The 12,741-nt window shown below is 50.2% G+C and overlaps 1 protein-coding gene across 3 annotated transcripts in view; it reads left to right on the forward strand.

The window, feature by feature from the left end:
* Window positions 1-12,741, forward strand: part of MIS18BP1 (MIS18 binding protein 1) — a 1,508,798-nt gene that overhangs the window by 448,641 nt on the left and 1,047,416 nt on the right. For all 3 annotated transcript variants that reach the window (XM_069638746.1, XM_069638748.1, XM_069638747.1), the window contains exon 5: window positions 6,960-7,042. In XM_069638746.1, the coding sequence (XP_069494847.1) occupies window positions 6,960-7,042 (83 nt within the window). The remainder of the gene's footprint in view (window positions 1-6,959; window positions 7,043-12,741) is intronic.

Here is a 12,741-nt window from a genome sequence, read left to right on the forward strand (position 1 = left end):
CCTGAAATCTCTCCACTTTCTCCCGGTGGCTGCAAGGGTCAAGTTCAAGACCCCCTGCATCGTCCACAAGGCTTTCTGGGGCCGGGGACTGCACTACATCCAACTCTCTTCTTCCAAAATAACTACCTTCTCCAGCATGGGGTCTGGCATGGATTCACATGCTCATGAATATTCCCCGTCGTCAGGCTGGGAATCCTCGGTAAAGAAAAAACCAGTATCCGTTTCGTTTCTGATCTGTCTTTCGTAGTAATAACCAATCACTGGTCTCTGCGTCATACTGACCACAGCCAATGACTGCCCTCTACCTAAGCACCGCCTCTGGCAGCCATCTTCAGATTTTTACCGCACGTTCATGTGTTGGGATCCTCGTGCTATTGCTCTCGAGCGTTAGTGCTATTTTTTTCACGTTTTTTCTCAAAAACTTCATTTTTCGGTCAAAAGAGCCTCAAGCTCCACCGACTCTCCATCCGATCAACGGGGACCCGTGTCGGATTCGTCTGCGCCCCTCAAGGGTGAAGATTTCGTCGAGCTACGCTTTTGGAGGACTCCAGAAGTTTCTCAGGCCCGGTCATGGCCCAGGAGAAGGGAAGCTCGACGCCCGGAAAGCTGTTCAGGGTCTGCCCTGGATGCCAGCTGCAGAACGTCTTCAAGGAGGACGAACACTCTTTTTGTCTTTACTGCCTACATGAGGACAAGACGCACATGGAGAAGGACTGTGCGTTTTGCGGCAACATGTCGGAGCGGACCATGAAGGACAGCCATCAACGTCTCGCCAACTGGCTGGAAGGGAAGAGCCCGTCCGGCGAGAAGAAGAGGAAGAAATCCGAGCGGTCTTCTAAGACCTTTGAGGACGCCCCGGCGACGGGGGTCCAACATAAGGCCAAGCACCGCGAGTCCGCTGGCACCGGGAGCGCCGAACGGTCGGGCTCTACGGGCGCCAGGCTGGGCGCACCCTCCCCGGCGCCATCAACCACGAGCCAACGCTCTGGGTCGGGTAAGAGGAAGGCCGAGCACCCGGCGAGGCTCCTAGAGAGGCCCCGGTCGAGCTCGAAGGCGGAGGGGGAGCGAGGCACTGTTCCCCCCCCCCTCAAGGATAAGGCGGTGAGCGCACCTAAGGTGGTGAAGGCCTTAATCCTTCCGGCCAAGCCCTCTATCGAGTCTGTCGCGGCGGCCCTGGCCCAGCCTGTGGAGGCTACGCCAGTGGTGGCGACCTCGGGGCTCAGTCTCCCTGCCACCTCGGAGGGAGTCCTCTTTTGTGCCCATCGATAGGACCCCCGTGAAATCCCCCGTGGGGAAGAAAAAGGGGGGGCAGGGCGTCGTCGTAGATTCGGCCTCAACCTCGGAGGAGGAGCTGGTCGAAGTCTTAAGCCACGGCCTCGGCGTGGAAGAAGACCGGCCCGTCGGGATGGATCCCGACGCAGGTGACGACGACATCGTCGAGGGTACCGACGGGGCCCCTGATCGCCCGTCGGATTCCCCTCTGCCAGCGCCGCGAGACAGCTCGGCGGCCATTTTGTTGGCTATACAGTCCTTATGCTCAGAGATAAGGACGAGACTACCGTTGCCGACGGAACCTCTCCCGTCGGGGGACCCAGAACCGGGACCTTCTGGGGTTCCCCCTACCAAGAAAAGGAGGATCCACCCTCCTCCTTTTCAGCCGTCGCGCCCCTTCCAGCCCTCCTCCCCGTCCACCCGAGGGGATGATACGGGGACTGACACGGCAGCGACGGGTACGGACGACGAGGTATACGACGAGGATGTACCGTCGTCGCCTCCCACCAGGGCTTCTCCGCCTGACGAGATTGGATCGTTCCACTCCATGATCGCCAGGCATCCGAGCTTTTCCAACTCTGCCCTGAGGAGAAGAAGAAGGAAGGTTTCCTTTATCAGCGGCGCGAGGCCAAGAGGAAGACGGTCCTCGCAGTGCCTCTATTGGACGACATTTGGGATGAGGGCCTCACCCTCCTCAAGAACCCTTCCACTACGCCAGCTAGAAGAGACCGGTACGAGAAAAAGTACCGGGTCCCGGACACGGCCCCCCCTGTGCCTCCGGGCGCAGCCTACCCCGGACTCTGTCGTCTCCGCGGCGGCCAGGAAAAAAGCGGGGGGGGGTGAGGCCTCCACATAGACTTCCCCACCGGACGGCGAGGGAAAGAAATTGGACGCTATGGGACGCAGAGTCATCTCGTCTGCAGCGACGACGATTAAAGCTGCCAACGCCTTGGCTATCGTGGCCCGATACGACAGGGAGCTCTGGTACAAACTGGCTCCCCTGCTGGACTTCTTGCCGGACGACAAGAGGGCAGAGGCCCTGGAGATCCTGCAGGAAGGTGAGGTGGCTTCGGACCACGCCATTACCGTTGCGACGGACATCGCCGACACTGGGTTCCGCCAGTTGGGCAACGGCGTTTGCCTTAGGCGGCGTGGATGGCTCAAGGCTACGGATTTCCGTCAGGACGTCCAGACCAGAGTCCTGGACATGCCCTTCGATGGGAACAACCTGTTTGGGAAGACAGTGGACGATTCCCTTCAGGCCATTAAAGCGGACACCGAGACGGCCCGGGCCCTTGGAGTTCTGCAACAACGACGGACGCCCTTTCGGAGCAGCGGAGGCAAGGGCGCCTCCAAAGGTTCCGGCGGCGGTTTCTCCTCCTACCGTCAAGCGGCCCGCTCGTCGTCTCAGGAGGCCTACAGAGGACGAGGCAAGTCTGGCGGACCCCGCCGTCGTCGCCAAGGACAAGGCGGCAAAGCCTCATCGAAGCAGGATTGAACCGGCCGTGGGGTCGGGCCCCCACCGAAGCACCCCGGTGGGAGGCCGGCTGGCGAGCTTCGTCAGCGTGTGGGAGTCCATCTCCACCGACCGTTGGGTGCTGGACGCCTTGGCCCGGGGCCACGCGCTCGAGTTTCAAAGAAAGTGTCCGCGCGTCCCCCCCGTGGCCAGGAAAGAACTTCACGTCCCTCAACTTCTCCTGGAGGTAAAGGCGATGCTCAGGAAGGGCGCCATCGAACTCGTTCCAAAGAGGCTTCGGGGCTCCGGAGTTTACTCGAGATACTTCCTCGTGAAGAAGAAGACGGGGGGATGGCGCCCCATCATGGACCTGCGACGTCTGAACAAGTTCATCAAGGCGCAAAAGTTCCGGATGGTCACCCTCCAGCACGTCCTGGGTCAGCTGGAGGAAGGAGACTTCCTGTCGTCCTTGGATTTGGAGGATGCCTACTTCCATATTCCCATCCTGAAGGGGCACCGAAAATTCCTCAGGTTTGTGGTCCAAGGGCGTCATTACCAGTTCAAAGCCCTCCCCTTCGGACTACGGTCGGCACCCAGGGTGTTCACCAAGTGCCTCGCACCAGTGGCGGCGCAGCTGCGCCGCCAAGGGATCCACGTCTACCCCTACCTGGACGACTGGCTCATCCGAGCCAAGACAAGGGAGCTCGCCGTGGTTCACACGGCAAGGACCGTCCAACTTCTCACGGACCTGGGATTCTCCGTGAACTACGCCAAATCCCACCTGGTACCCACGCAAGACGCTCTGTTTCTGGGAGCGAGGCTCAACACAGTGTCCCTTCTGGCCTGCCCGTCGGAGGAGAGGACCAGGACCATCCTGGGCAAGGTGCAGCGGATGTTGGTGGCCGACGCGGCCAAGGTGAGGTCCATCAAGTCCCTCCTCGGAATGATGTCTTCCTGCATCTACCTCATTCCCATGTGCAGGCTCCGGATGCGCCCGTTGCAGGAGTTCCTGGACGCGCGCTGGATCCAAACGACGGGCAGCTTCGAGGAAAGGATCACACTCGACGAGAGTTTCCGACGAGCGATCCGGTGGTGGGGCACCCGCGCGCATCTGACGGCGGGCATGGACTTCCAGACCCCAGCCCACCAGGAGACAGTGACCACGGATGCCTCCCTGGAACGGTGGGGAGCGCACACCGAAAATCTGCACGCAAGAGGCCTTTGGCTCCCGACGGAGAAATCCTTACATATCAACGTCCTGGAGCTCCGTGCAGTGTTTTGGGCCCTCAGGTCCTTCCTTCCGTCCCTCAAGGGCAAGGTGGTGAGGATCTTCACCGACAACACCACTACCATGTTTTACATCAGGAAACAGGGCGGAACCAGGTCCCCAGCACTGTCCAAGGAGGCGCAGGACCTGTGGCATTGGGCAGTCGCCCAAGGGATGTTTCTGGTGCCGTTTCATCTGGCAGGGATAAAAAACACCATCGCCGACTCACTCAGCAGGGAGCTGCGCTCGTGCCACAAGTGGGAACTACGGCAGGATCTAGTGGATCGCCTCTTCCGACAGTGGGGCACACCCCAGATCGACCTGTTGGCGACGGCGACGAACTCCAAGTGCCGGAGGTTCGCCAGCAGGTTTCCCCAGGCGAGGAGCATGGGCGATGCCTTCTCGTTCCCCTGGGAGGGTCTGTTCCTCTACGCATTCCCTCCTTTGCCACTGCTATTCCGGCTCGTCAACCAGCTCAAGAGGTCACAGTGCAGGATGATCCTCGTCGCACCTGCGTGGCCGAGGCAGATATGGTTCACGGACCTTCTGGACTTGTCAGCGTCCCCGCCAATCAAGCTGCCGGTGGACGCGGATCTGCTCTCCAGGGAAGGAGGCGCCATCCTCCATCACGACCCGAAATCGCTGAACTTGCAGGCCTGGCTCCTGCAGCGCTAGAGTTTGGAGGATACGACATACCGGCCGACTGCAGAGAGGTTCTTTCAAAGGCCAGGGCGTCCTCGACTCTTAAATGCTACGCACACAAATGGAAGAGGTACTCTGTCTGGTGCCACGCACAGAAGATTAACCCTCTACGGATTACGGCTCCCCAAGTACTGCCGTACCTGCTGACGCTGGCCAAAGCTGGACTGGCACACGCGTCCATCAAGATTCATCTGGCTGCGATCTCCCGATACACCAGAACCACGGGGCGGACGTCCTTGTGGTCTCATCGTCTGGTGAAAGAGTTCATGAAGGGACTGTTCAGATCGTTCCCGCCGGTGAAGGCTCCGGCCCCGGCGTGGGAGCTCAACGTGGTGCTGACCAAGCTCATGGGACCTCCGTTCGAGCCTCTGCACTCGGCCCCGTTGAAGTTTCTGTCATGGAAAACAGCGTTTCTTGTGGCCATCACCTCCGCACGACGGGTGGGAGAGATCCAGGCCCTTTCCTGCAAGGCCCCGTACTTGACTTTTCACGACACGAGGGTAGTGCTCAGGACGCACCCCTCCTTCATGCCCAAGGTACCGTCGGACTTCCACCTCAACGAACCCTTGGTGTTGCCTGTATTCTTCCCGTCGCCTTCGTCGCCGGCTGAGAGAACTTTGCACTCGCTGGATGTGGCTAGAGCGCTGAAGTTCTACGTGGACCGCACGAAGTGTTTTCGGAAGACGTCACAACTCTTTGTGAACTTTGGACCTGTCAATCAGGGGAAGGCTCTCTCGAAGGCTTCCATTTCCAGATGGCTCTCCGGCTGTATCATGTACTGTCATCGGTTGGCAAACCGACCGCTGCCTGGCCGTCCGAGAGCCCATTCCACCAGAGCGATCGCAGCTACCACGGTGTTCCTTTCTGGTGTGTCCCTGCTGGACATATGCAGGGCTGCTACGTGGAGGTCGACGCACACCTTCACGAAGTTCTACTGCGTCGATCGGGATTCCAGGGAGGAGTCCAGTGTCGGCCAAGCAGTGCTGCGCAACCTGTTCGCCTGAGGTGAGCCTGGTGGGGAGGTAAGATGCTTAATGTTGAGTTTGATGCAATGCTTAATGTTGAGCCTTTGCCACCTCCCGTGGTTGTGCATGTGTGTACTGCTATGTATTCTTTATTCATGAGCATGTGAATCCATGCCAGACCCCATGCTGGAGAAGGAACAAGTTACTTACCTGTAACTGTTGTTCTCCAGCATGGGTCTGGCATGGATTCACATGCGAACCCTCCCGCCTACCCCTCTGCGGCTCTTCACTTGGTCATACTGCCACTTCACGTGCTTCCAAATCTGAAGATGGCTGCCAGAGGCGGTGCTTAGGTAGAGGGCAGTCATTGGCTGTGGTCAGTATGACGCAGAGACCAGTGATTGGTTATTACTACGAAAGACAGATCAGAAACAAAACTGATACTGGTTTTTTCTTTACCGAGGATTCCCAGCCTGACGACGGGGAATATTCATGAGCATGTGAATCCATGCCAGACCCATGCTGGAGAACAACAGTTACAGGTAAGTAACTTGTTCCTTCTCGCGCTCTTTGCTCAGCTACCTCCCAACTCACTTAGGGCCAGACGCTTCTCCAGGCAGAGAGTAGGGGATAGATCTCTGTTCTCTGCTGGTGCCTCCCTCTGGAATGACCTCCCTGGCCCTCTCAAACTTCAGCCAGATCACCTGAAGTTACGAAAGAAGCTCAAGACCTTCCTTTTCTCCTCTTTCTCTCTCTCCCCCTCCCCAGCTGATCTAGTGGTCTGCTGCGCTGACTGGTTGCTTGGCAACCCTCAGTCTCACTGGGTACCAGGCCATGATCAGTCTCCACTGCACTGCCTCTGGACCTTCCGCACATTTATGGGGCTGTAACTGTAACCTCTACAGTCCTTGCTTCGCTGCACTTACTCAGAGCAATGCTGCCCTGTTGCACTTCCCCCTATCCCTAGCTCTTCCCCATGCACTTTAGGTTGTCGCACTTACAAGATCTGAATGGCACAAGGCACAGTAAGATCATTTGCCTTGTCCTCCCTCCCTTGTCTTGCCGCACCTAGAAACACTTGATTCATCATATCATGTCATCATGTCATTATGTTTAAAATGGGCCCTACACTATAAAATCAAGAAGGTAATGAAACTGAAAGCTACATTTGATGTGGCAAATAATGTATACTTATTTGTGACTAAGCTATGTGTTAGAAATCTAAAAAGCATATCTTAAATAAATTATACATTCTTGCTGAAAATGTGTTTTTGTAACTGAATAATGTTATTCATAGACTCCGGTTGCCATTTGCCTAAGTGAGTGGATATTGAAGCCGGTCAACAACAACACCGGAGTCTGTGTAGAGGGAAAACTAATGTAAGTATGACTTTCCTTCAAATGTGGTTCTTTCCTACATTTATGTGAACCAAAAGTTACTTAAAAATGCCTCATGGCATGAAACGTTTATTTTATTCTTTTGGTTAGCCTATTTTTTTTGTATGTTTGCTCTATAAGATTCAGTCAACCAACCACTGCCTCTGGTAACTGTATTTGCTATTTTGTTTCTTTTTTGTTGGCTGAATTATATAAGATTTGTGATTTGGTCTCCTTTTCATTCCTTGCTATTGAGTCTTGTAAGCCATAAGTCAAACTGAACAGAAGTTAAATACAGCTGTGTGCATTTTTACAAAGCTATTTTTTTGACATGTGCCGATTCAAAACCATTTCACTCTCGGATCAGGTTTATTTGAAGGGAACACAGGGAACACCACAAGAGCCTCTGACAATCAAAGCAAAGTATACATACAATATAGATTGCCTCTTAAACTTTGCAAGAAATAAATGCAAAAAAAGGAATTACAGACTCCATTTAGACAGAAGTAGGGGCTCATTAGGCAAGCAAATGAGTGTTATGAACTTGCGGAGAGTATATTCTTTGGTCAAAGTAGTAGTGTTTCAATATATTGCCCATACAGTTTCACAGTAGGAGCTTGCATATCCACGCATGATTTTGCAATACTTGCTCTTGCTGAAATAATATAAAGAAATATAGACTCATCTAGACCTATGCTTTCATTATTACCACCAAAGACTGTTTTTGCAGACATCCTTCTCCTTTCTCCATCAGGAAGTTGTTCCTGAAAAATGTCTCCCGCAGTCACCGGAAATGGTAGAATGTATGTGTTAAATCCTCCCCTGAGGTGAACCACACTTCAGACATTTGAGTGCATTTGTTTACTCAGTCTGATGAAGGTTTCCTTTGTGATGATAAAAAAAACATACAGCATTTTATACTAGTTAATTATTAGTTGTCTGTTATAGCGTTAGGTTGGATGCAGTCGAATTATTGCTGCCCTCCAATCTTCTTCCCTAAATAGTTGCAAACCTATTTTAGCTTGTATAGTGTGGAACACAAAAATAGAAGAAAAAAGGTCTAAAAGTATTGTGTGATCTTTGTAACACTAGGCTACTACTATATAAAAGTATCAGAAGTGGGTGCTGTTTTGGAAACTGGTAGATTTTCAAGTAGAACATTTATAAAATGCCTAATTTGTAGCATTTAAAGACATTACCAATCTAGACATCATTTCAAACTCCAGCTCGAAGATGGTTAGAAGATGTAAATCCGTTATCCCACATCTAGCCTATTACATTTCTTATGACAATGTCTCATCAAGTTGAAATCCAGGATTCTCGCAAACCGAGCAATTTATGCCCAGATTATGTAAATGTCCCTGTGAATCCTGAGTCTGTAAAAGATTTGAAATGAAGTGGCCTTGCTATACTCGCCATCAAGCACTTCTAAAGGTCGCCGTTCTAACTTTTTCATTATTTGATCTCCTCATCTTTCTCCCTGTGTGGGCCAGAAGTTACATCTTTCATAATTTAAATTGGATTTTTTAAAGCATGTCTTGGGTCTTTGAGTTGCCATTTGAAATTCAAGCATATCACATCATTTTCTTTAAAAAATGACACACTTATGGATGAAATATTGCCATAACTGTCATTTTTACTATATTCCACCATCTGATTAGCAATAGGGTTAGTCTTCCAGGCCTTCAAAGTGTAGTTCTGCATTTTAATGAGCAGGTGATTAACATCTTTCGTTCTCCTTATGCCCAAGTACTTGGATTGTTCCACACTTGAACAGTCTCAATATATAGGCTTCCTTAAACGTCGCTGCATCATTGGCATGAGCAAGATTTTTTTCATCTAATGCTGGAAATTGGAGGAACTTGCATATATCTTGCGGAGGAAAACCAGCAAAAAGTTATGGAGAGAAGGCAATCCTGATCGGTATTGCATTTTATGGGGACAGTCTCCATTGGGGTTGAATGACTGCATAATCTTGCCTTCATACTTGCTTCTATCCTCTTTACCTAGAGGATGAAACTGGTGCCAAATTTAAGTCTCGCCAACACCTTCCATAGAATCCTCCCTTCATCATGATCAAATGAAATGTCTTCTCAGTGTCTTGAAGGATTGCAGAGAAAGCGTCATCTTATGTAGTCCGCAGTCGAGAGAACTAGATTTGTACAGTCCGTGCAATCACAGCCAGTAGTTAATCGGTGGGGTTGTGAAACTAACTGGGCTATACAAGGTAATCTATTAGTCAGTATTTTTACATGTAAATTGTTAACCGCATCAAGCGGTGCAGTTGGTTAATATGTGGACACAGCTTGAAAGGTTATTTTTAGAACAAAAGTGTGATATTGGATTTTGGCCATGAGGGTGGTGGTCTTCCTGTCTCCATTGCAAATGCGCCACCCTTTTAACAGAATCGGGGCAGAGGGCCTCAGAATTCTTTAGTCATTTCAGAAGGTAGACCATCTTGTCCACAGTCTTGATTTGAAGGAGAATGAATTGTATTATTGTGCAAAGAAGCCACAGAATACAAAGGACAGAAATGTAGTTCAGCACCTTACTTTATAAACACAGGATAGTAGGTGGGATGAATACCGATACTTTTATCTGAAACAAAAAAAAGATTCTCATTGTCGGGATAGATAACTATGAAAAAGAGGGGTGTAGGCCTATCTAGAGAACACTGGTCCTTCTAGGGATCCCAGGTTTAACCGAGTCTTCTGGATGTATCACTGGGTTGCTTTATTCCTCAAAACTCACTCCCAGGGTTATTGTGCTCAGCTCATGTCTTGGATCTACCAAGAAGTATTTATCCCCCCACTTTGCTTTTAGATATTAACGTCTCTCTCTCTCTCTCTCTCCCCATTGTTCCCCTCTCTCCCCTCTGCCCGAACCATTTGTTTTGTTGTTTGTGAGTGATTTCACATCAGGCTGTCCTAAGGATATTGATATAGATGTATGGCTTGTGGCTGCAGTACGCAATGCACATTGAAAACATCTAGGGAGTCGGCTGATGACAGGGACTCCCTGTCATGCATAGATGCCAGAGAGCCAGGCACTGCGGGGGGAGCAACGCATCGCCACTCTCTCTGTCCCCCATACCACGTGGCACCCCTGTCTCTCTGCAAATGCAGAGAGGATTAAGTGTCCGTGTGTCCGGCCAGAAGGCAGAGCCACAATTTTTGTTTTCTTTCCTGCCAACTAGGTGCTGGTGGGAGTACCTGGACTATGATGGGAATACATGCCAGTGGGGGAAGCGCTTAGAATTTGATTGTAATAGCTATAATGTTGTGAGTACCTGAGTATATGGCAGTACCTACCGTGGTGCGAGTACTCATGCTTTTAATGGTAGTAAAAGTGATGAAGAAGACATTTTATTTGCCTGTACTGTTGTACCCGGGCAATGGCATTATTTGGGAATACCTGGACTTTTGATAGCAATATGTAGCAAAACAGAGTTTTGAAAATTATAGAGCTACCTTGTAAATGCTCTGCAAACCTGGAATATGGTGGTAATATGTGTCAGTGTATTTCATGCATAATGGCAGAACCTGACAAATATGAATATCTTGGCATATGCGAGAATATCTACGCATTTGATAACAGAACCTGGGCATGTAATGGCAATGACTGACAAATGTAAATTAGGCATTTGACAACATGATATAGCATACAGTATAGTGTGACTGCCTAGCTATATGATAGCACTACCTGACAAATGGTGCAATTACCTGGTGATACGGATGACCATAACTGACAAATGAGGGTAGTACAAGTCCATATGAAGCCAATACTTGGGAAAGTGTGAATACCTGGCTGTATATGATAACAATATTTGCCAACAGAGTAAACAAGGTATGCTAGGTCTGAATTCTTTTTTGGGCGGTTCCTTTTGTAACATGAGTAGTCCCCTAAACTTTTTGCTGCGTTTTATGTTTCTAGACATTTTTTATGCTGACAGGAAGACTTCTACAGATGTCCCCATGACAGCTGCAAAACTGTTTGGGGCGCTGCCCTTAGCATCCCATATGGCTGCCTGGTCCGGGGTGCTCCCAGTGTATCACATGTTGTCCATGTGTGAACTTTCTTATGAAGAACGTGTTTTGGGGAGCAGGCCAGCAGCAGCTATGTTTATTTAAAACTTTTCTATACACCACTAAGTAGACTTTCTACTGCATTGGTAGTCAACTGTGCATTGAACAGGATCAAAGTAACTACTAATGCATTTTCAAAGTTCCATCCCTTTGCTTTATTGTTTGTGGCCTTTCTTTGTGTGTTGAGGCCTTGACAAACTGCCAAAATCACTGTTGTTCCTATGTGGGTTCTTCCCAGGTGCTGTGGCGAACCAGGAGGAGACAAACCCAGGAATGACATGTTAAATGCATTTGAATGATAATTAAAAGAAGAATAACTTCCTTATTGCGATGAGGGGTTTCCCCTACCTATAAAGTAAACAAAGGGTGCTCGTCAGTCAACAAAAAAAGGGCAGTCCTTAGTCAGTAACCTATCTGCTATCTGGTGCTACCATTATATTCAAATAACATAAAATGAGCCCAGTTTGATGGCCTTCTCACTCAGGATTTCTTGGGTTAATGTTCAGAGGATTTCACTCTTGAGATTTTTTTCGCAAACAGTTTGGGATAAAAAGGGTTTCCACTTTCCCTTTAAACTCTTCATGAAAAGTTACATCACTTTAAATTATCTGTCTCTAGTCCTTTGTTTGGGAATGATTTCCTTATCTTTTTCCCACAATCTTGTCCACTTTCTCTTCCTTGATTTTATATTCTGATTTACTTGCTTGGACCCTCTTTTTTGCTTGGGTTTCCCAAACGTCTCTTTGGGGTTATATCATGACCCCCTTGGTTGAATCCTCCAGATTCTCTTCTCTTTGGGGTTTCCCAAATGTCTCATCTCTCTGGTTTTCTGCGTTTCTTAAGCGTTGTTTGTTTCAATATTTCTATCATAGATTTGTCTCTCTGTTTTCTGAGCTTCCCGGGAACCCTGTTTCTCTATGCGCATGGGGCTCGGCTCCCCTGCCTCTGCCCTAGGCAACCCTGGTACATTCTGTATCTCTGGGTGTGCTCCAGCAGGTTGTCTTCCCAGCAGAGCTGTGGCCCTTCCCCTAGCTTCTCAACGTTCTTGGCCCGTGAGCATCTGTTTCTGGAATGCTGCCTGGCACAGCACACTCCTTGTTTCTCATATTTAGGACTGAGGATTCTTTCCTCTGTTCCATCCTGGTATCAGCGCTGTTTGTTGGGTCTCTGACCCACCACGGCTGATTCAGGGTCGCACCACCAAGGAAGACGGATTCCAGTCTCTGTTGCTCGTTCTGCTGTGTCGCCTCTCGTCGCCAGCCTTCTGGTGTCTCTGCTTCCTTGCTTCTCTCCACGCTACCGCGGTCTAGCACAGCTCTACCTCTCTTGGAGGTGCGCACGCTCAGGGCCCACCTCTGTGTAGGGTTCTCTCATTCCTATTCACGATTCGTCTCCATATTCACGCCCGCATACATCAAAGGAGCGTGTTGCTGTACGTCCACAGCTGATTTCAAATGGCCTCCAGCATTACCTTGAGCCAATAGTAAAAAAGTGCTGTCATTCTTGGTTGTAGGCCATAGTCGTGCCATTAGTTTCTTCAACTCCCATATTGGGAGAAATGGTGCTCTTTGGAGGCAGATCCTTGAAGGAATGGGAGACCTTGTCCCACAGAGGGAA

Source organism: Ambystoma mexicanum, chromosome 14, assembly GCF_040938575.1.
Source record: "Ambystoma mexicanum isolate Mex_15411 chromosome 14, UKY_AmexF1_1, whole genome shotgun sequence".
Classification (NCBI taxonomy): domain Eukaryota; kingdom Metazoa; phylum Chordata; class Amphibia; order Caudata; family Ambystomatidae; genus Ambystoma; species Ambystoma mexicanum.